Raw genomic sequence first — 23,449 nt, forward strand, 5'->3', positions numbered from 1 at the left:
TATTATACCTATACTCCCCCCCCCCCCCCCCAGCACACACATTATTATACCTATACTCCCCCCCAGCACAGACATTATTACACCTATACTCCCCCCCAGCACAGACATTATTACACCTATACTCCCCCCCAGCACACACATTATTATACCTATACTCCCCTCCTCCCCAGCACACACATTATTACACCTATACTCCCCCCCTCCCCCCCCCAGCACACACATTATTACACCTACACTCCCCCCCCCCCCCCCAGCACACACATTATTACACCTACACTCCCCCCCCCCCAGCACACACATTATTACACCTATACTCCCCCCCCCCAGCACACACATTATTACACCTATACTCCCCCCCTCCCCCCCCAGCACACACATTATTACACCTACACTCCCCCCCCCCCCCAGCACACACATTATTACACCTACACTCCCCCCCCCCCCAGCACACACATTATTACACCTATACTCCCCCCCCCCAGCACACACATTATTACACCTATACTCCCCCCCTCCCCCCCCAGCACACACATTATTACACCTACACTCCCCCCCTCCCCAGCACACACATTATTACACCTACACTCCCCCCCCCCCAGCACACACATTATTACACCTACACTCCCCCCCCCCCCAGCACACACATTATTATACCTATACTCCCCCCCAGCACAGACATTATTACACCTATACTCCCCCCCAGCACAGACATTATTACACCTATACTCCCCCCCAGCACACACATTATTATACCTATACTCCCCTCCTCCCCAGCACACACATTATTACACCTATACTCCCCCCCTCCCCCCCCAGCACACACATTATTACACCTACACTCCCCCCCCCCCCCAGCACACACATTATTACACCTACACTCCCCCCCCCAGCACACACATTATTACACCTATACTCCCCCCCCCCAGCACACACATTATTACACCTATACTCCCCCCCTCCCCCCCCAGCACACACATTATTACACCTACACTCCCCCCCCCCCAGCACACACATTATTACACCTACACTCCCCCCCCCAGCACACACATTATTACACCTATACTCCCCCCCCCCCCCAGCACACACATTATTACACCTATACTCCCCCCCTCCCCCCCCAGCACACACATTATTACACCTACACTCCCCCCCTCCCCAGCACACACATTATTACACCTACACTCCCCCCCCCCCCAGCACACACATTATTACACCTACACTCCCCCCCCCCCCCCAGCACACACATTATTATACCTATACTCCCCCCCAGCACAGACATTATTACACCTACACTCCCCCCCCCCCCAGCACACACATTATTACACCTACACTCCCCCCCCCCAGCACACACATTATTATACCTATACTCCCCCCCCTCCCCAGCACACACATTATTATACCTATACTCCCCCCCCAGCACACACATTATTACACCTATACTCCCCCCCAGCACACACATTATTATACCTATACTCCCCCCCAGCACACACATTATTATACCTATACTCCCCCCCCCCCCAGCACAGACATTATTACACCTATACTCCCCCCCAGCACACACATTATTATACCTATACTCCCCCCCCAGCACACACATTATTATACCTATACTCCCCCCCCCCCCCCCCCAGCACAGACATTATTACACCTATACTCCCACCCAGCACACACATTATTATACCTATACTCCCCCCCAGCACACACATTATTATACCTATACTCCCCCCCCCAGCACAGACATTATTACACCTATACTCCCCCCCAGCACACACATTATTATACCTATACTCCCCCCCAGCACACACATTATTATACCTATACTCCCCCCCCCCCCCCAGCACAGACATTATTACACCTATACTCCCCCCCAGCACACACATTATTATACCTATACTCCCCTCCTCCCCAGCACACACATTATTACACCTATACTCCCCCCCTCCCCAGCACACACATTATTACACCTATACTCCCCCCCCCCCTCCCCAGCACACACATTATTACACCTATACTCCCCCCCCCAGCACACACATTATTATACCTATACTCCCCTCCTCCCCAGCACACACATTATTACACCTATACTCCCCCCCAGCACAGACATTATTACACCTATACTCCCCCCCCCCAGCACACACATTATTACACCTATACTCCCCCCCCCTCCCCAGCACAGACATTATTACACCTATACTCCCCCCCAGCACACACATTATTACACCTATACTCCCCCCCCCTCCCCAGCACAGACATTATTACACCTATACTCCCCCCCAGCACACACATTATTATACCTATACTCCCCCCCAGCACACACATTATTACACCTATACTCCCCCCCCCCTCCCCAGCACAGACATTATTACACCTATACTCCCCCCCAGCACACACATTATTATACCTATACTCCCCCCCAGCACACACATTATTACACCTATACTCCCCCCCCCCCCCAGCACACACATTATTACACCTATACTCCCCCCCCCAGCACACACATTATTACACCTATACTCCCCCCCCCCAGCACACACATTATTACACCTATACTCCCCCCCCCCAGCACACACATTATTACACCTATACTCCCCCCCCCCCAGCACACACATTATTACACCTATACTCCCCCCCTCCCCAGCACACACATTATTACACCTATACTCCCCCCCCCCCCCAGCACACACATTATTACACCTATACTCCCCCCCTCCCCAGCACAGACATTATTACACCTACACTCCCCCCCCCCCAGCACAGACATTATTACACCTATACTCCCCTCCCCCCCCCCCAGCACACACATTATTACAGCTATACTCCCCCCCCAGCACACACATTATTATACCTATACTCCCCTCCTCCCCAGCACACACATTATTACACCTATACTCCCCCCCAGCACAGACATTATTACACCTATACTCCACCCCCCAGCACACACATTATTACACCTATACTCCCCCCCCCTCCCCAGCACAGACATTATTACACCTATACTCCCCCCCAGCACACACATTATTACACCTATACTCCCCCCCCCTCCCCAGCACAGACATTATTACACCTATACTCCCCCCCAGCACACACATTATTATACCTATACTCCCCCCCAGCACACACATTATTACACCTATACTCCCCCCCCCCCTCCCCAGCACAGACATTATTACACCTATACTCCCCCCCAGCACACACATTATTATACCTATACTCCCCCCCAGCACACACATTATTACACCTATACTCCCCCCCCCCCCAGCACACACATTATTACACCTATACTCCCCCCCCCAGCACACACATTATTACACCTATACTCCCCCCCCCCCCCCAGCACACACATTATTACACCTATACTCCCCCCCCCCAGCACACACATTATTACACCTATACTCCCCCCCCCCAGCACACACATTATTACACCTATACTCCCCCCCTCCCCAGCACACACATTATTACACCTATACTCCCCCCCCACCCCCCAGCACACACATTATTACACCTATACTCCCCCCCTCCCCAGCACAGACATTATTACACCTACACTCCCCCCCCCCCCCAGCACAGACATTATTACACCTATACTCCCCTCCCCCCCCCCCCCAGCACACACATTATTACAGCTACACTCCCCCCCAGCACAGACATTATTACACCTATACTTCCCCCCCCAGCACAGACATTATTACACCTATACTCCCCCCCCCCCCCAGCACACACATTATTATACCTATACTCCCCCCCTCCCCAGCACACACATTATTATACCTATACTCCCCCCCTCCCCAGCACACACATTATTATACCTATACTCCCCCCCTCCCCAGCACACACATTATTATACCTATACTCCCCCCCAGCACACACATTATTACACCTATACTCCCCCCCAGCACAGACATTATTACACCTATACTCCCCCCCCCCCAGCACACACATTATTACACCTATACTCCCCCCCCCCCCCAGCACAGACATTATTACACCTATACTCCCCCCCCCCAGCACAGACATTATTACACCTATACTTCCCCCCCCAGCACAGACATTATTACACCTATACTCCCCCCCCCCCCAGCACAGACATTATTACACCTATACTCCCCCCCCCCAGCACAGACATTATTACACCTATACTTCCCCCCCCAGCACAGACATTATTACACCTATACTCCCCCCCCCCCCCCCCCAGCACAGACATTATTACACCTATACTTCCCCCCCCCCAGCCCAGCCCTGCACACCACACACATTAATATTACACTTACACTCTGTGCCTGTGGTGTGGCTGCTCCTCTACTCCTGTCAGGCTCCTCCATCACTTCACGGTGCACACAGGCAAGTGCACCACGTGACTTCCTGGTTTTAGTGAAGTGATTCCACGGAGGGGAGGGGGAGAGAGGGAGTGGATCTTCAGAGTCAGGGGGAGGGAACAGGGGTGGGCAGGGACGCTGCTGTCGGCCTTTAGCTTGACGTGCAGCGGGAGGAGCAAAGAGGAGACTGAAGGGCCCTGATACAGGAAATCCTCACACTGACTGAACTAAGAGCTGCTGCCTGCGCTGCTGCTGCCCGTCAGTGTGACAGCCCTGCGCATCAGCAAGTCTGCAGAGCGGGGAGAGCGCCTCTCTTGCCCAGCGCCTCCCTGCTTTGCAGACCTTGCTGAGCGGGTAGCGCCGGCCCTGCGTCAGGGGCTCTAAAGCGCCCGTTACCTCAGATGGCAGATACACACGCCGACACGGATTCTGACTCCAGTGTCGACAGTGAAGAGACAAATGTGACTTCCAGTAGGGCCACACGTTACATGATTGGGGCAATGAAAAATGTTTTACACATTTCTGATAATACGAGTACCACCAAAAAGGGGTATTATGTTCGGTGAGGAAAAACTACCTGTAGTTTTCCTGAATCTGAGAAATTAAATGAGGTGTGTGATGAAGCGTGGGTTTCCCCCGATAAAAACTGATAATTTCTAAAAAGTTATTAGCATATACCCTTTCCCGCCAGAGGTTAGGGTGCGTTGGGAAACACCCCCTAGGGTGGATAAAGCGCTCACACGCTTGTCAAAACAAGGGGCTCTACCCTCTCCTGAGATGGCCGCCCTTAAGGATCCTGCTGATAGAAAGCAGGAGGGTATCCTAAAATGTATTTACACACATACTGGTGTTATACTGCGACCAGCTAACTCCTCAGCCTGGATGTGCAGTGCTGGGTTGGCGTGGTGGGATTCCCTGACTGAAAATATTGATGCCCTAGATAGGGACAGTATATTATTGCCTATAGAGCATTTAAAAGATGCATTTCTATATATGCGTGATGCACAGCAGAATATTTGCCGACTGGCATTAAGAGTAAGTGCGCTGTCCATTTCTGCCAGAAGAGGGTTATGGACACGACAGTGGTCAGGTGATGCGGATTCCAAACGGCATATGGAAGTGCTGCCTTATAAAGGAAAGGAGTTATTTGGGGTCGGTCTTTCAGACCTGGTGGCCACGGCAACAGCTGGGAATTCCACGTTTTTACCCCAGGTCGCCTCTCACCATAAGATCAGGCGCAGTCCTTTCGTTTTCCATAGGGCAAGCGGGCAAAAGGTTCCTCACTTCTGCCCCGTGACAGAGGGAGAGGAAAAAGGCTGCAGAAATCAGCCAGTTCCCAGGAACAGAAGCCCTCTCCCGCCTCTGCCAAGCCCTCAGCATGACGCCGGGGCTTTACTAGCGGACTCAGGCACGGTGGGGGCCCGTCTCAAGAATTTCAGCGCGCAGTGTGCTCACTCGCAAGTAGACCCCTGGATCCTTCAGGTGGTATCTCAGGGGCACAAATTGGAATTCGAGACGTCTCCCCCTCGCCGTTCCCTAAAGTCGGCTTTACCGACGTCTCCCTCCGACAGGGAGGCAGTTTTGGAAGCCATTCACAAGCTGTATTCCCAGCAGGTGATAATCAAGGTACCCCTCCTGCAACAAGGAAAGGGGTATTATTCCACACTGTTGTGGTACCGAAGCCGGACGGCTCGGTGAGACCGATTTTAAATCTAAAATCCTTGAACACTTACATACAGAAGTTCAAATTCAAGATGGAGTCACTCAGAGCAGTGATTGCGAACCTGGAAGAAGGGGACTACATGGTGTCTCTGGACATCAAGGATGCTTACCTTCATGTCCCAATTTACCCTTCTCACCAAGGGTACCTCAGGTTTATGGTACAGAACTGTCACTATCAGTTTCAGACGCTGCCGTTTGGATGGTCCGCGGCACCCCGGGTCTTTACCAAGGTAATGGCCGAAATGATGATACTCCTTCGAAGGAAGGGAGTTTTTTGTTATCCCTTACTTGGACGATCTCCTGATAAGGGTAAGGTCAAGAGAACAGTTGGAGGTCGGTGTAGCACTATCTCAGGTAGTGTTGCGGCAGCACGGTTGGATTCTCAATGTTCCAAAATCACAGCTGGTTCCGACGACTCGTCTTCTGTTCCTAGGGATGATCCTGGACACAGTCCAGAGAAAGGTGTTTCTCCCGGAGGAGAAAGCCGGGGAGTTGTCCGAGCTAGTCAGGAACCTCCTAAAACCGAGCCAAGTCTCAGTGCATCCATGCACGAGGGTTCTGGAAAAAATGGTGGCTTCCTACGAAGCAATCCCATTCGGCAGATTCCACGCAAGAACTTTTCAGTGGGACCGGCTGGACGAATGGTCCTGGTCGCATCCTCAGATGCATCAGCGGATAACCCTGTCTCCAAGGACAAGGGTGTCCCTCCTGTGGTGGTTGCAGAGTGCTCATCTTCTAGAGGGCCGCAGATTCGGCATTCAGGACTGGGTCCTGGTGACCATGGATGCCAGCCTGCGAGGCTGGGGAGCAGTCACACAGGGAAGGAATTTCCAGGGCTTATGGTCAAGCCTGGAGGCATCACCTCACATAAATATCCTGAAGCTAAGGGCCATTTACAATGCTCTAAGCTTAGCAAGACCTCTGCTTCAGGGTCAGCAGGTGTTGATCCAGTCGGACAACATCACGGCAGTCACCCATGTAAACAGACAGGGTGGCACAAGAAGCAGGAGGGCAATGGCAGTGCTAGCACTGTCAGCGGTATTCATTCCGGGAGTGGGCAACTGGGAAGCAGTCTTCCTCAGCAGACACGACCTCCACCCGGGAGAATGGGGACTTCATACTGAAGTCTTACACATGATTATAAACCATTGGGAAAAACTCGACAGGTATTGCGCCAGGTCAAGGGACCCTCAGGCAATAGCTGTAGACGCTCTGGTAACACCGTGGGTGTACCAGTAAGTGTATGTGTTCCCTCCTCTGCCTCTCATACCCAAGGTACTGAGAATTATAAGATGGAGAGGAGTAAGCACTATATTTGTGGCTCCGGATTGGCCAAGAAGGACTTGGTAACCGGAACTTCAAGAGATGCTCACGGAGGATCCGTGGCCTCTACCTCTGAGAAGGGACCTGCTCCAGCAAGGACCCTGTCTGTCCGAGACTTACCGCGGCTGCGTTTGACGGCATGGCGGTTGAACGCTGGATCCTGAAGGGAAAAGGCATTCCAGATGAAGTCATCCCTATCCTGATCAAAGCCAGGAAGGATGTAACCGCAAAACATTATCACCGCATTTGGCGATAATATGTTGCGTGGTGCGAGGCCAGTAAGGCCCGAAGGAGGAATTTCAACTGGATCGATTCCTACATTTCCTGCAAACAGGAGTGTCTATGGACCTGAAATTGGGATCCATTGAGGTTCAAATTTCGGTCCTGTCAATTTTCTTCCAAAAAGAACTAGCTTCAGTCCCTGAAGTTCAGACGGTTGTAAAAGGGGTACTGTATATACAGCCTCTTTTTGTGCCTCCAGTGGCACCTTGGGATCTCAATGTAGTTTTGGGTTCCAAAAGTCACATTGGTTGAACCACTTAAATCTGTGGAGCTAAAATATCTCACATGGAAAGTGGTCATGCTGTTGGCCCTGGCCTGGGCCAGGCGCGGGTCAGAATTGGCGGCTTTATCCTGTAAAAGCCCTTATCTGATTTTCCGTTCGGACAGGACGGCATTGAGGACTCGTCCTCAGTTTCTCCCTAAGGTGGTTTCAGCGTTTCACCTGAACCAACTTATTGTGGTGCCTGCGGCTACTAGGACTTGGAGAACTCCAAGTTGCTGGACGTTGTCAGGGCCCTGAAAATATATGTTTCCAGGACGGCTGGAGTCAGAAAATCTGACTCGCTGTTTATACTGTATGCACCCAACAAGCTGGGTGCTCCTGCTTCTAAGCAGACTATTGCTCGTTGGATTTGTAGTAGCGGAGCCGCTATTCCCCATGGTCCTTACGGAGTTCCCAGCATCCACTACGGACTACGAGAAATAGAATTATCGGTAAGTAAATTCTTATTTTTCCTGTGGAACCAATGAACCTCGCAGAAAGAGAGTTAACAATGGTAAGTCTACCATATGAAACATCTAGGATCATCTGTGTAGAGTCCAATAGAGTCTGTAGGACATGTGCATACTTCACACTATCAAATAACAGAAAAAAATGAATAAAATAGGGAACAAAAATGGGAGACAATCAGAAATAGTGTCCATAAAGGAGCTAGAGATTCCGTCACTAGGGTACTGTGACAGAAAGGTAGAAAAAGGTGGCCATTGGACTTAAAAGGGAAACCCACCAACTACCCCAAGTAGCCATACGAGAGGGCAAAATCTAGTCATCATAGTAACAATTGTACAAAGAAATATCAAATCTCAATGTAACCAATATATCCAAAGGAGGTAAAAGCCTAGAACATAGGCCCTCATTCCGAGTTGTTCGCTCGGTATTTTTCATCGCATCGCAGTGAGAATTCTCTTAGTGCGCATGCGCAATGTTCGCACTGCGCATGCGCCAAGTAACTTTACTTTGAAGAAAGTATTTTTACTCACGGCTTTTTCTTCGCTCCGACGATCGCATTGTGATTGACAGGAAATGGGTGTTACTGGGCGGATGTACGGCGTTTTAGGGGCGTGTGGCTGAAACCGCTACCGTTTCCGGAAAAAACGCAGGAGTGGCCGGAGAAACGGTGGGAGTGCTTGGGCGAACGCTGGGTGTGTTTATGACGTCAGCCGGGACCGAAAAGCACAGAACTGATCGCACAGGCAGAGTAAGTCTGAAGCTACTCAGAAACTGCTAACTCGTTTGTGATCGCAATATTGCGCATACATCGGTCGCACATTTAAGAAGTTTAGATTCACTCCCAGTAGGCGGCGGCTTAGCGTGTGTAACTCTGCTAAAATCGCCTTGCGAGCGATCAACTCGGAATGAGGGCCATGGCCTGATATCCAATTTAGGTACTACCAAAACCGTTATAAGGGCAACAGGATGTTACATGAATCAGTCATGCTTTACCTGAACACCCAAACATTCTAGAAAGGTATTATGAAACGTAACAGTGGAAAGATTATCAGACCATATAGCAATTATATAGCACAGGAAATAAAGATAAAAATATACATTTTATACCCATAACAAGAGCAAATAAATCTGGCCCAAAAATAGATCCATGCCCAGTAACTTAGTCCCAGTTGGCACATGTTACAGCAGGAAACAAACTCTGAGTGTCTCTAACAGTCTTACTCCTTTATCATATTACTTAAAGACGGAAGACAACTCCTCCGGGATTGGTTTAGGTAAAGTATCATGAAGGACTGTCAACAGGAATGTCCCACTTTTTCAGAATAGCAGGGCCATCCTCGGGTGAAGGTATCACTGTGAAGGCTCCGTTTCGCATTACAATATTCTTAGTAGGAAAGCCCCATTTGTATTGCACATTTCCTTGGGTTGGAATAGACGCCTTTTGGCCAGTATCACAGGAGAAATATCCAGAAATATCTGCAGATTATTCAGGCACTCAGTTGTGAATGAGGAATACAAAGCAGCCTGTAGAATGCGTTCTTTAATATGAAATAAGTGGACCCTGAGCAGTGTCCATCATTCCATGGATAGGGGCCTGTTTGGATTTTGGGAGTCTATGGATCCTATCAATAAGAAGGTCCGCGGCAGAAGCCTTCGGTGAAAGTTTCTGAAAAGAGAACCGTGGCATAATCATAAAGCTCAGCATTTGTAGCAGAATCCGGAACGCCCATTATTCTTATATTATTTCTCCGAGACCTGTCTTCTAAATCAATGACTTTATCACGAATAGAGACCGGGTCTTCCTGAAGGGTGTCATGTGCTGAAATCAGATCATTGTGAGACGCAACAATCTCTTTCATCTTAGTCTGTACGAGTGCCAATCTCACGGATACCAGACCTCAAAGCTTGAATGTTAGAGCTAAGTTCTGAGGTTATTTCAGTCCCTAAATCTAGATAACATAGAATGTATAGAGCGTAGAGTAACAGGACCATCTAGAGTGTCTTAAGACGTCTTCAGCCATTACAGCTGGGCTTCAGACTATCAAACTGACAACTAGAAGCAGATGAAGTTGTAGCGGTCTCAGAAGGACCACCTGAATTTGAGGTACCAAAGAGATGGACGGGTGGGGTCAATTTGGTACCTTTTAAAAAAAATTGCAGTCATGGGGGGTCATTCCAGGTTGATCGCTCGCTAGCAACTTTTTTCAGCGCTGCGATCAGGTTAAAACTCATCAAAATTGCACACGTGTATGCACCGCAGGGCGCAGGCGAGTCGTACGGGTACAAAAAGGATTGGTGCTGGGCAATGGTATTTAACGTAGAATCCATTCGAACAGCCGATCGCAAGGTGATTGACAGAAAGAGGGTGTTTATGGGTGTCAACTGACTGTTTTCTTTGAGCGTTTGCATGGCGGGTGTCTGATGTCAATTCCAGGACCAAAAAGTCTGAAGAGATCGCAGCCGCTGAGTAAGTCCAGAGCTACTCAGAAATTGCAACAACCTTTTCACTGACGTCCTAGTGGATGCTGGGAACTCTGAAAGGACCATGGGAATAGCGGCTCCGCAGGAGACTGGGCACAACTAAAGAAATCTTTAGGTCACCTGGTGTGCACTGGCTCCTCCCACCATGACCCTCCTCCAAGCCTCAGTTAGATTTTTGTGCCCGGCCGAGGCTGAATGCACACTAGGGGCTCTCCTGAGCTTCTAAAAAGAAAGTATATATATTAGGTTTTTTATTTTCAGTGAGACCTGCTGGCAACAGGCTCACTGCAACGAGGGACTAAGGGGAGAAGAAGCGAACCTACCTGCTTGCAGCTAGCTTGGGCTTCTTTGGCTACTGGACAGAGGGATCGACCGCATGGAACTGGCCTTGGTGTTCGGTCCCGGAGCCGCGCCGCCTCCCCCTTACAGAGCCAGAAGCAAGAAGAGGTCCGGAAAATCGGCGGCAGAAGACACCTGTCTTGTAGCGCACAGCACTGCAGCTGTGCGCCATTGCTCCTCATACACACTTCATACTCCGGTCACTGAGGGTGCAGGGCGCTGGGGGGGGGGCGCGCCCTGAGAAGCAATAAAAACACCTTGGCTGGCAAATATATCACAATATATAGCCCCAGAGGCTATATATGTGATAAATACCCCTGCCAGAATCCATAAAAAAGCGGGAGAAAAGTCAGCGAAAAAGGGGCAGAGCTATCTCCCTCAGCACACTGGCGCCATTTTCTCTTCACAGTGCAGCTGGAAGACAGCTCCCCAGGCTCTCCCCTGTAGTTTTCAGGCTCAAAGGGTTAAAAAGAGAGGGGGGGCACTAAATTTAGGCGCAATATTGTATATACAAGCAGCTATTGGGGAAAATTCACTCAGTTATAGTGTTAATCCCTGCATTATATAGCGCTCTGGTGTGTGCTGGCATACTCTCTCTCTGTCTCCCCAAAGGGCTTTATGGGGTCCTGTCCTCAGTCAGAGCATTCCCTGTGTGTGTGCGGTGTGTCGGTACGGCTGTGTCGACATGTTTGATGAGGAGGCTTATATGGTGACGGAGCAGATGCCGATAAATGTGATGTCGCCCCCTGTGGGGCCGACACCAGAGTGGATGGATAGGTGGAAGGTATTAACCGACAGTGTCAACTCCTTACATAAAAGGCTGGATGACGTATCAGCTGTGGGACAGCCGGCTTCTCAGCCCGCACCTGCCCAGGCGTCTCAAAGGCCATCAGGGGCTCAAAAACGCCCGCTCTCTCAGATGGCAGACACAGATGTCGACACGAAGTATGACTCCAGTGTCGACGAGGTTGAGACATATACACAATCCACTAGGAACATCCGTGACTTGATCCCGGCAATAAAAAATGTGTTACACATTTCTGACATTAACCCAAGTACCCCTAAAAATGGGTTTTATGTTTGGGGAGAAAAAGCAGGCAGTGTTTTGTTCCCCCATCAGATGAATGAATGAAGTGTGTGAAAAACGTGGGTTCCCCCGATAAGAAACTGGTAATTTCTAAAAAGTTACTGATGGCGTACCCTTTCCCACCAGAGGATAATTTACGCTGGGAGATATCCCCTAGGGTGGATAAGGCGCTCACACGGTTGTCAAAAAAGGTGGCACTGCCGTCTTAGGAACGGCCACTTTGAAGGTACCTGTTGATAAAAAGCAGGAGGCTATCCTGAAGTCTGTATTTACACACTCAGGTACTAGACTGAGACCTGCAGATCGTGCTGCTGCAGCATGGTCGGTGACCCTGTCAAACATACTAGTTTGCTAACATGAGAACATATTAAAGACGTTGTCTTATATATGAGGGATGCACAGAGGGATATTTTGCCGGCTTGCATCCAAAATGAATGTAATGTCCATTCTGTCAGGAGGGTATTAGAGACCTGTCACTGGACAGGTGATGCTGACTTTAAAAGGCGCATAGAGATTCTGCCTTATAAGGGTGAGGAATTATTTGGGGATGGTCTCTGGGACCTCGTATCCACAGCAACAGCTGGAAAGAAATATTTTTACCTCAGGTTTCCTCACAGACTAAGAAAGCACTGTATTATCAGGTACAGTCCTTTCGGCTTCAGAAAAGCAAGCGGGTCAAAGGCGCTTCCTTTCTGCAAAGAGACAAGGGAAGAGGGAAAAAGCTGCACCAGTCAGCCAGTTCCCAGAATCAAAATTCTTCTCCCGCTCCCTGTGAGTCCACATCATGACGCGGGGGCTCCACAGGTGTAGCCAGGTACGGTGGGGGGCCGCCTCAAAAATTTCAGCGATCAGTGGGCTCGCTCACAGGTGGATCCCTGTTTCATTCAAGTATTGCAGGGGTACAAGCTGGAATTCGAGATGTCTTCCCCCCCCCCGCCGTTTCCTCAAATCTGCCTTGCCGACAACTCCCTCAGGCAGGGAGGATGTGCTAGAGGCAATTAACAAGATGTATTCCCAGCAGGTAATACTCAAGGTGCCCCTACTTCAACAAGGACGGGGTTACTATTCCACACACCTTGGGGTACCGAAACCGCATGGTTCGGTGTGACACAATTTTATATTTAAAATCCTCGAACACATACATAAAAAAATTCAAGTTCAAGATGGAATCGCTCAGGGCGGTTATTGCAAGCCTGGACGAGGGGGATTACATGGTATCCCTGGACATCAAGGATGCTTACCTGCATATCCCCATTTACCATCCTCACCAGGAGTACCTCAGATTGGTGGTACAGAATTGCCATTACCAAGTCCAGACACTGCCGTTTGGACTGTACATGGCACCGAGGGTGTTTACCAAGGTAATGGCCGAAATGATGACACTCCTTCGAAAAAAGGTTGTTTTAATTATCCCGTACCAGGACAATCTCCTTATAAAGGCGAGGTCCAAGGAGCAGTTGTTAGTCGGGGTAGCACTATTTTGGAAGGTGCTACAACAGCACGGTTGGATTCTAAACAGTCCAAAGTCACAGCTGGTTCCTACGACACGTCTACTGTTCCTGGGGATGGTTCTGGACACAGACCAGAAAAAAGTGTTTCTCCCGGAGGAGAAAGCCACGGAGCTGTCATCTCTAGTCAGAGACCTCCTGAAGCCAAAACAGGTATCGGTGAATCATTGCACGCGAGTCCTGGGAAAAATGGTAGCTTCCTACGAAGCAATCCCATTCGGCAGGTTCCATGCAAGAACTTTTCAGTGGGACCTGTTGGACAAGTGGTCCGGAGCACATCTTCAGATGCATCGGCTGCTAACCCTGTCTCCAAGGACCAGGGTATCTCTACTGTGGTGGCTGCAGAGTGCCCATCTTCAAGAGGGCCGCAGGTTCGGCATATAGGACTGGGTCCTGGTGACCATGGATGCCAGCCTTTGAGGCTGGGGGGCAGTCACACAGGGAAGAAACTTCCAGGGACTTTGGTCAAGTCAGGAGACTTCCCTACACATAAATATTCTGGAACTGAGGGCCATTTACAATGCCCTGAGTCAGGCAAGGCCTCTGCTTCAAAACCAGCCGGTACTGATCCAATCAGACAACATTACGGCAGTCGCCCATGTAAACCGAAAGGGCGGCACAAGAAGCAGGATGGCGATGGCAGAAGCCACAAGGATTCTCCTATGGGCGAAAAATCACGTGTTAGCACTGTCAGCAGTGTTCATTCCGGGAGTGGATAACTGGGAAGCAGACTTCCTCAGCAGGCACGACCTCCACCCGGGAGAGTAGGGACTTCATCCAGAAGTCTTCCAACTGATGGTAAACCGTTGGGAAAGACCAGAGGTGGACATGATGGCGTCCCGCTTAAACAAAAAAAAAATTAGAGAAATATTGCGCCAGGTCAAGAGACCCTCAGGCAATAGCTGTGGACGCTCTAGTGACACCGTGGGTGTACCAGTCGGTTTATGTGTTCCCCCCTCTGCCTCTCATACCAAAGGTACTGAGAATAATAAGAAGGCGAGGAGTAAGAACGATACTCGTGGTTCCGGATTGGCCAAGAAGAGCTTGGTACCCAGAACTTCAAGAAATTATATCAGAGGACCCATGGCCTCTGCCGCTCAGACAGGACCTGCTGCAGCAGGGGCCCTGTCTGTTCCAAGACTTACGGCGGCTGCGTTTGACGGCATCGCGGTTGAACGCCGGATCCTAAAGGAAAAGGGCATTCCGGAGGAAGTCATTCCTACGCTGATTAAAGCCAGGAAAGATGTAACTGCAAAACATTATCACCGCATATGGCGGAAATATGTTGCTTGGTGTGAGGCCAGAAAGGCCCCAACAGAGGAATTTCAACTAGGTCGATTTCTGCATTTCCTACAAGCAGGAGTGACTATGGGCCTAAAATTAGGCTCCATTAAGATACAGATCTCGGCTCTGTCGATTTTCTTCCAGAAAGAACTAGCTTCTCTACTGAAGTTCAGACATTTGTAAAAGGAGTGCTGCATATTCAGCCCCGTTTGTGCCTCCAGTGGCACCTTGGGATCTCAACGTGGTGTTGAGTTTCTTAAAATCACATTGGTTTGAGCCACTAAAAACCGTGGATCTAAAATATCTCACGTGAAAAGTGGTCATGTTATTGGCCTTGGCTTCGGCCAGGCGTGTATCAGAATTGGCGGCTTTGTCATATAAAAGCCCTTATCTGATTTTCCATATGGATAGGGCAGAATTGAGGACTCGTCCCCAGTTTCTCCCTAAGGAGGTATCAGCTTTTCACTTCAACCAACCTATTGTAGTGCCTGCGGCTACTAGGGACTTGGAGGATTCCAAGTTACTGGACGTAGTCAGGGCCTTGAAAATGTATGTTTCCAGGACGGCTGGAGTTAGGAAAACTGACTCGCTGTTTATCCTGTATGCACCCAACAAACTGGGTGCTCCTGCTTCTAAGCAGACTATTGCTCGCTGGATTTGTAGCACAATTCAGCTGGCACATTCTGCAGCTGGACTGCCGCATCCTAAATCAGTAAAAGCCCTCTCCACGAGGAAAGTGGGCTCATCTTGGGCGGTCTGCCCGAGGGGTCTCGGCTTTACAACTTTGCCGAGCTGCTACTTGGTCAGGGGCAAACACGTTTGCTAAATTCTACAAATTTGATACCCTGGCTGAGGAGGACCTGGAGTTCTCTCATTCGGTGCTGCAGAGTCATCCGCACTCTCCTGCCCATTTGGGAGCTTTGGTATAATCCCCATGGTCCTTTCGGAGTTCCCAGCATCCACTAGGACATCAGAGAAAATAAGATTTTACTCACCGGTAAATCTATTTCTCATAGTCCATAGTGGATGCTGGGCGCCCATCCCAAGTGCGGATTGTCTGCAATACTTGTACATAGTTATTGTTAACTAAAGGGTTATTGTTGAGCCATCTGTTGAGAGGCTCAGTTGTATTTCATACTGTTAAACTGGGTATAGTATCACGAGTTATACGGTGTGATTGGTGTGGCTGGTATGAGTCTTACCCGGGATTCAAAATCCTTCCTTATTATGTCAGCTCGTCCGGGCACAGTATCCTAACTGAGGCTTGGAGGAGGGTCATGGTGGGAGGAGCCAGTACACACCAGGTGACCTAAAGCTTTCTTTAGTTATGCCCAGTCTCCTGCGGAGCCGCTATTCCCATGGTCCTTTCGGAGTTCCCAGCATCCACTACGGACTACGAGAAATAGATTTACCGGTGAGTAAAATCTTATTTTTTGTGCCGACTGCTGCAAAAGTGTTTGCACACTTGCAAAGCGAAAATACACTCCAACTTAGGCGGCGACTATCTGATTGCAGGACAGCAAACAGTTGCTAGCGAGCGATAATCTCATTATTACCCCCATAAGCCGGCTCCAAAGAGACTGACCTCTCAGAGATAGGAAAATACAAATGATCTATAAATAAAAGTAGCAGTAGTACGCTGTCAGGAGGTTACATCAAGATGACTCAGTTCAAAATGACATTCTTAGTCGGGGTGACGGGGGTATCCGAGACAAAATTTCAAGTAAACCTGATGTAATGCAACTCAAATAACACAGTAATGAGCGAGAAATTCCACTAGAGGTCAGCGTGATCACAGACGTGAAGTACTCAGCACAGAGAGACAAATGGAAAAATATATTCAGTGAATAAATCCACAAAATAATATACTGTGAGGTTGTAATCAGAGTGTAATGAGCTGTACTCAGACGATACTTGATACTGGGCTCTGCATGTAGACTGAGAGGAAGTAGATTATAGTGGTACCATATAAATAGAAGGTAGTTTCACCTCCAGGCAAATGCTTCAATTTAGTGTAGTGACCCCGGTCCAGCCGTCAGGACACTTATTTATATTAAACCTTATTGAAGGCAGAAGACAGAGCATGCGATGGCCGGGAACCAGGATCCAAAATGGCAGCCACCTCACTTCCTAATATCCCTGCAGGGCTCTGGTGACTGTGGGCAGCCCGTTCTGTCCCCAGCAGAAGCGGGAGAGCAAATGCTCCCACCTGAGGCAAAATCGCCTCCAAGTCAGGTATCCGGAGTATGCAGGAAAGACTGGGCGCACTTATTCCCAGAATACAGCCCGTGGCTTCATAGGCGTCACCAGGCTGCGGCAGTGAATGGTGCCCGGAGTGAGCGGCTTTAGGCCAGTAGGAGTGGGGGACTTAATAGATTGGGTCTTGATCCCAGCAGCGGCTGAGAGCTCTCAGGTAGGGTAGATAAGAAGCCATATAGGGGGAGATGTACTAAGCAGTGATGAAAGTGAAGTGAGTCAGTAGACAAGTTGCCCATAGCAACCAATCGGCATTGATGTAACATTTATAATTTACATACTATAAAAGTATACAGAGCAGCTGATTGGTTACTATGGGCAACTTCTCCACTTTTATCACTGCTTAGTACATGTGCCCCTTAGTGAGGAGAGCTCCAGGAAGCACGTCTGAATGGACCACGCCCCTCTTATTTATTAATGTCTATACTCCCAGGGGTGAAAGGTGTGGTACAGCCCTGCAAAGGCAGATCCAATCTCTTTCTCATCAGACTCTGCTGTCTTCCCTGCACTCTCACTCAGATGTTCACTGCTGCCAGTAGCACACGTATGAGAAGCAGAAGTATGGCGGCAGCTGTATAGATCCTGATATGTAATTCTCTGTATCATACTTACCGTACACACATCATCCTTATTACTATTAAGAGAATATAGAGGTAAGTCACTGATGATGGGGGTGTAAGAGTGGATTATAACCTAGCAGATGATGATGATTACGGGATATGATATGGTGTATTGCATGTAAAGTACCTTGTTCCACACCTACTCTGCTGTAGCAATATACCTTATATAAGGGTGAGTAACACATGTACAGGCTTACCAGCGTATGAGCACACACATAAAGGAATGCTACCTTACCAATGCTTCCAGGAGTAACGTTAGGAGACATTTCTCTGATCCATCAGCTCATACGACTGATGTTATTGTTCATCTAGAATCTCCAATTCATACGATATGTTCCCCATCCATTGTTTTACATTGGTGCTGACATAGGACTTGGCGAGTGACTACATCTCCATTTATACTTCATGGTTAGTTACCAGTACAAGAGAGAGATATATCTAAGTCTTATTATAATATTACATTTGTTATTGTGAGTGTTCTCAGGAGGGTGGACACAATGATAGTCTGAGACACAATATTATACAGCCTTCATTAAAAGTTATGCTTTATTATACACACACATTTACAATTAAGTGTCCCAGAGAGTCATCTCCTATTGTTTGCAAGATTAATATTGTTACAGAAAAGTCACATTTCTATAATGTATTTTATTTCCAGCAGATGGACACACAAGCAGGAATATCTCAGAAGGACATCTAATGTTATCCCAGGATTGTGACATAAAAGAGAATGACAGTAGACAGGATTCTCCAGGAGCTAACCCCATTACCCCAATTATACATCCAGCTCTATCAGCTGATCCCTCTGATACTGGGAAATGTTCTCCTGATCACTCTGATATTGGTGCATCTGTTACAGCTCTGAAAGTAGATACAGTGTTTCCATGTTCTATAGATGCCAAATGTTTTACACAGAACACCAAGCGTATTAACCCACACACAGGTAAGACAGGTGAGAAGGCATTTCCATGTTCTGAGTGTGAGAAATCTTTTACATACAAATCATATCTTCTTAGACATAACAGAAGTCACACAGGTGAGAAGCCATTTCCATGTTCTGAGTGTGGGAAATGTTTTACACGGAAATTAGATCTTGTTAGACATAACAGAAGTCACACAGGTGAGAAGCCATTTCCATGTTCTGAATGTGGAAAATGTTTTACACGGAAATTAGATCTTATTACACATCAGAGAAGTCACACAGGTGAGAATCCATTTCCATGTTCTGAGTGTGGGAAATGTTTTTCACGGAAATCAAATCTTGTTAGACATAACAGGAGTCACACAGGTGAGAAGCCATTTCCATGTTCTGAATGTGGGAAATGTTTTGCACACAAATCAGATCTGGTTATACATCAGAGAAGTCATACAGGCGAGAATCCATTTCCATGTTCTGAGTGTGGGAAATGTTTTGCACACAAATCAGATCTTGTTATACATCAGAGAAGTCACACAGGTGAGAAGCCATTTCCATGTTCTGAGTGTGGAAAATGTTTTGCACACAAATCAGATCTTGTTATACATCAGAGAAGTCACACAGGTGAGAAGCCATTTCCATGTTCTGAGTGTGGGAAATGTTTTGCACAGAAATCAGATCTTGTTAGACATAACAGAAGTCACACAGGTGAGAAGCCATTTTCTTGCTCTGAGTGTGGGAAATGTTGTTTAACTAAATCACATCTTGTTAGACATCATAGAAGTCACACAGGTGAGAAGCTATTTTCTTGCTCTGAGTGTGGGAAATGTTTTGCACACAAATCACATCTTGTTAGACATCAAAAAAGTCACACAGGTGAGAAGCCATTTCCATGTTCTGAGTGTGAGCAATGTTTTGCACACAAATCAGATCTTGTTATACATCAGAGAAGTCACACAGGTGAGAAGCCATTTTCTTGCTCTGAGTGTGGGAAATGTTGTTTAAGTAAATCACATCTTGTTATACATCACAGAAGTCACACAGGAGAGAAGCCATTTTCTTGCTCTAAGTGTGGGAAATGTTTTGCACACAAATCACATCTTGTTAGACATCAGAGAAGTCACACAGTTGAGAGGCCATTTCCATACTCTGAGAAAAAAATCAGCTCTTGTACAAAATAGACATCACTTAGGTGAGGAGCCAATTTTATCTTCTGGAGTTTACTTATCATTGCCATGCATTGTTCTTCAAGGTTCTTATTATATCTCCTGTGCTTTTTGCAATATACATGCTACCGCAGGGTGAAATAATCATGTCATGTCCTCATCTACCACTGCTATACAGATGACCTGTCTTTGCTCTAGGTACTGAGAACCCAGTACCAATCCTAAATGGTTGTCTAGCTGAGATCCAGGTGTGGGTGATGCCAGTTGGCTGTGACTCAGTCCTGGTGAAACAGGTCCTTATGATAGAAGCTCACCAACAAAGGGCAGGGCTACAGTTCAGCTTTGCAGAACAACCAGACTTATGCTTGTGGGTTCAGATTTACAAAATGCTGATCCTGTGTGGAATCTTGGTGTCCTGGATGGTGGAGTGACACTTAGATATCCGGTATCTTCCACAATCAGATCCTTATGTGAGGAACATAGCCAGATTCCAGCACTTAATTCCCTCAGAAGGTCTACTTACAGTCATACATGAACTTGTATCATCTCACATTGACTACTGCAATGTCCTCTACCTGGGTCTCCCAGCAAAATTATTGCACCATTTGCACAAAGTACAGAAGGCAGCAGACATGCTGTTACCTAACCAGCCCGTTCCTGCCACATAACACCAATTCCATTCTTCCTTCACTGGCTGCCTGTAAGATGGTGACTCTTACATAATCTTACTGACTCTCCCAGCCCTACATGACCAGGGTCCATGGTACCAGAAGCAGCTTCTATCTCCTTACTGCCCTACTTCCATCTGCAGATGAAGGATTGTTACCAGCAATACCAAGAATCCCCAAGAAGTTCTGAGATATCGGGGGAGACAAGGCGGGTGGCACTATTGCTGTAGTGGAGGCTGCTGGAGGCACGGTCTGTGGGTAATATTGTCCCCAAGCAGCACTGAGGTGACAGGGGGTACACAGGGTGGCTGGCAGTAGTGGGGACTGCAGGAGGCAGTATCTGGGTGACAATCTTGTTCTAAAGCAGGGCTAAGGTGTCAGAGAGGGAGACAGGGCAGTGGCAGTAGTGGGCGGAGACAGGGCAGTGGCAGTAGTGGGCGGAGACAGGGCGGGTGGCAGTAGTGGGGAGGTGACAGGGTGGGTGGCAGTAGTGGAAGGAGACAGAGTGGGTGGCAGTAGTGTGGGGAGGCAGGGCGGGTGGCTGTAAAGAGGTGTATGGGTCCTGCACAGAACCAGTTGATAATTAGACTTCATGATTATTCCTTATTTCTAATTAATGCCTTGTATGTGTTATTATTTGCTGTGTCAGCCTTTATGTGTGTTCTGTATAATAATCCTGAAAGTAGTGGTGCTACTGATCTCATATAATTTGCATTAACTTGCAAATCAAGATGAATGCAGAGATGACATGCAGCCCCCGGAAAATGGTCTCAGCCCGCCCGCGTTTGCCGCTCAGGGATGCAACCGCAATGTGTGTGTCTGCGCGGCAGCTGAGCACATGCATTTTGCCAACACCAGCAAACTGTGCTGCAGGAGCGGCTGGGTCTGAATGAGCCCCATAGGCTTTTGGCTCTCCTAATATGTATCTGTTTCTCTTATGTCCTAGAGGATGCTGGGGCTCCATTTAATACCATGGGGTATAGACGGGTCCACTAGGAGCCATCAGCAGTTTAAGAGTTTAATTGTGTGGGCTGGCTCCTCCCTCTATGCTGATGTTATGTTGAAGTTAAATCAAATATATCTGTTTTGTCTCATTAATTATGCTATGATTCTTAATACTGTGCAAAGTTTCCTTTAAACAGTGTCCTATTTCAACACTTTAACATCATTTGATTAGGTGTTTACATGGCTAGTAGCAAGGCCTCTGTGTAGATAACGAGTGCTCAATGACATTGTATGAGACTTTGTGGCAGAACAAGAAGGACATATCATAGAATATCTGATGACCTTCACTTTGGACAACAACACGCTATTATGAACAAGAATTACTTTTATGACAACGAAGCCTATTAGAGAACCTAATTGTTATGTACAGGAGATTCAAGATTTATGGACAAGTCTGTCGTCTTATGGATAAAACCACTCTCTTTAATTAGCTAATCTGACCATATTTGGCATTTCCCCTTATTGTTCATCAACCAATGTATCTCCATGATTTAATCTATATGTACGCCTTGTTTGTAAATAAGCTATTAATAATTGTTTAATGTTATGGTATAAATAATGTAAAGTCAGTGTTCTAAAGACACAGGCTCATGGTGAATTTTGTCTTGGTCCACGCTCCTCTACGCAGAATATTGGGAGTGGTTCCTTCTTTTATAATAAATTCTATATGCTGAATAGCCTCACAACGGAGAACTCTCAATTATTATTATTACTCGACTTTAACATATGGGGGCTTCGTCCGGTTAGCTACGACCACCCACGGTACAGAAAACGCTGATTTTCCAGATTTAACAGAAAGTGGGGACATCAGCCGGCTGCACACAGGTAAATATACCTTTTATTTAAATATTCTGTGTACTCTTAATCTGTTCTGCACCTGCAAAAGTCTTCTGTGGTTGCTGGGAAGCTAGCTATAGTGAACTCGGCTGGTTGCTGAGTTCTTGTGATCTATATTCATGCATAATTAAATATTAAATAACAAATGATGATACTTTTAAGTACTGCAGTTACTTTCTATTCTCTGTCTAGCATGGCACTGTACGTATTTATATTATAAACAAAGAATTGAGAGAAAGAGAAACTAAAAAGTACCTCTATCCAAACTGATGCAAGCGTGTTATCTGAAAGCAGAAGTACATTGATAAGAAGTTGTGTAAACTTTGTGAATGCTTGAAGGACGGTTTCCAGTAATATTGGAGTATACTATCCACCGAAAGGTGGGGGGGGGGGGGGGGGCGGATAAAGGAGTCACTTGCCAAATATATAACTTATGGTCTTGGCATTCTAAATTATACAGAAGACGCTGTAAGAAGTCTCATTGAGATTCTTTGTGGCCACAAACAACAGTCCAGGCTATAAATTGTAACCCTCGGCAACAGACATTGGGGGTCATTCCGAGTTGTTAGCTCGTTGCCGACTTTCGCTATGCTGCGATTTGTTGCGAATTGCACATGCGCAAGGCACGCAGGGTGCATGCGCTTAGTTATTTAACAAAAAACTTAGCAGATTTGCTGTGGATTCTGCGGCGCTTTTCAGTCGCTCTGATGATCGGTAAATGATTGACAGGAAAGGGGCGTTTCTGGGTGGTAACTGAGCGTTTTCCGGGAGTGTGCTAAAAAATGCAGGCGTGTCAGGGAAAAACACAGGAGTGTCTGGAGAAAAGGGGGAGTGGCTGGCCGAACGCAGGGCGTGTTTGTGACGTTAAACCAGAAACTAAACGGACTGAGCTGATCACAATCTGTGAGTAGG

At 47.7% G+C, this 23,449-nt stretch overlaps 1 protein-coding gene across 1 annotated transcript in view; it reads left to right on the forward strand.

Annotated features, from left to right (window-relative positions):
* The window catches only part of LOC134983440 (zinc finger protein ZFP2-like), a 125,560-nt gene extending 103,180 nt beyond the window's left edge, over positions 1-22,380 (forward strand). The window contains exon 7 of the mRNA XM_063949116.1: positions 18,604-22,380. Within this exon, the coding sequence (XP_063805186.1) occupies positions 18,604-20,042 (1,439 nt within the window). The 3' untranslated portion in view covers positions 20,043-22,380. The remainder of the gene's footprint in view (positions 1-18,603) is intronic.
* Positions 22,381-23,449: the final 1,069 nt, after the last annotated feature.

The sequence above is a fragment of the Pseudophryne corroboree genome, assembly GCF_028390025.1.
Source record: "Pseudophryne corroboree isolate aPseCor3 chromosome 3 unlocalized genomic scaffold, aPseCor3.hap2 SUPER_3_unloc_15, whole genome shotgun sequence".
Classification (NCBI taxonomy): Eukaryota; Metazoa; Chordata; class Amphibia; order Anura; family Myobatrachidae; genus Pseudophryne; species Pseudophryne corroboree.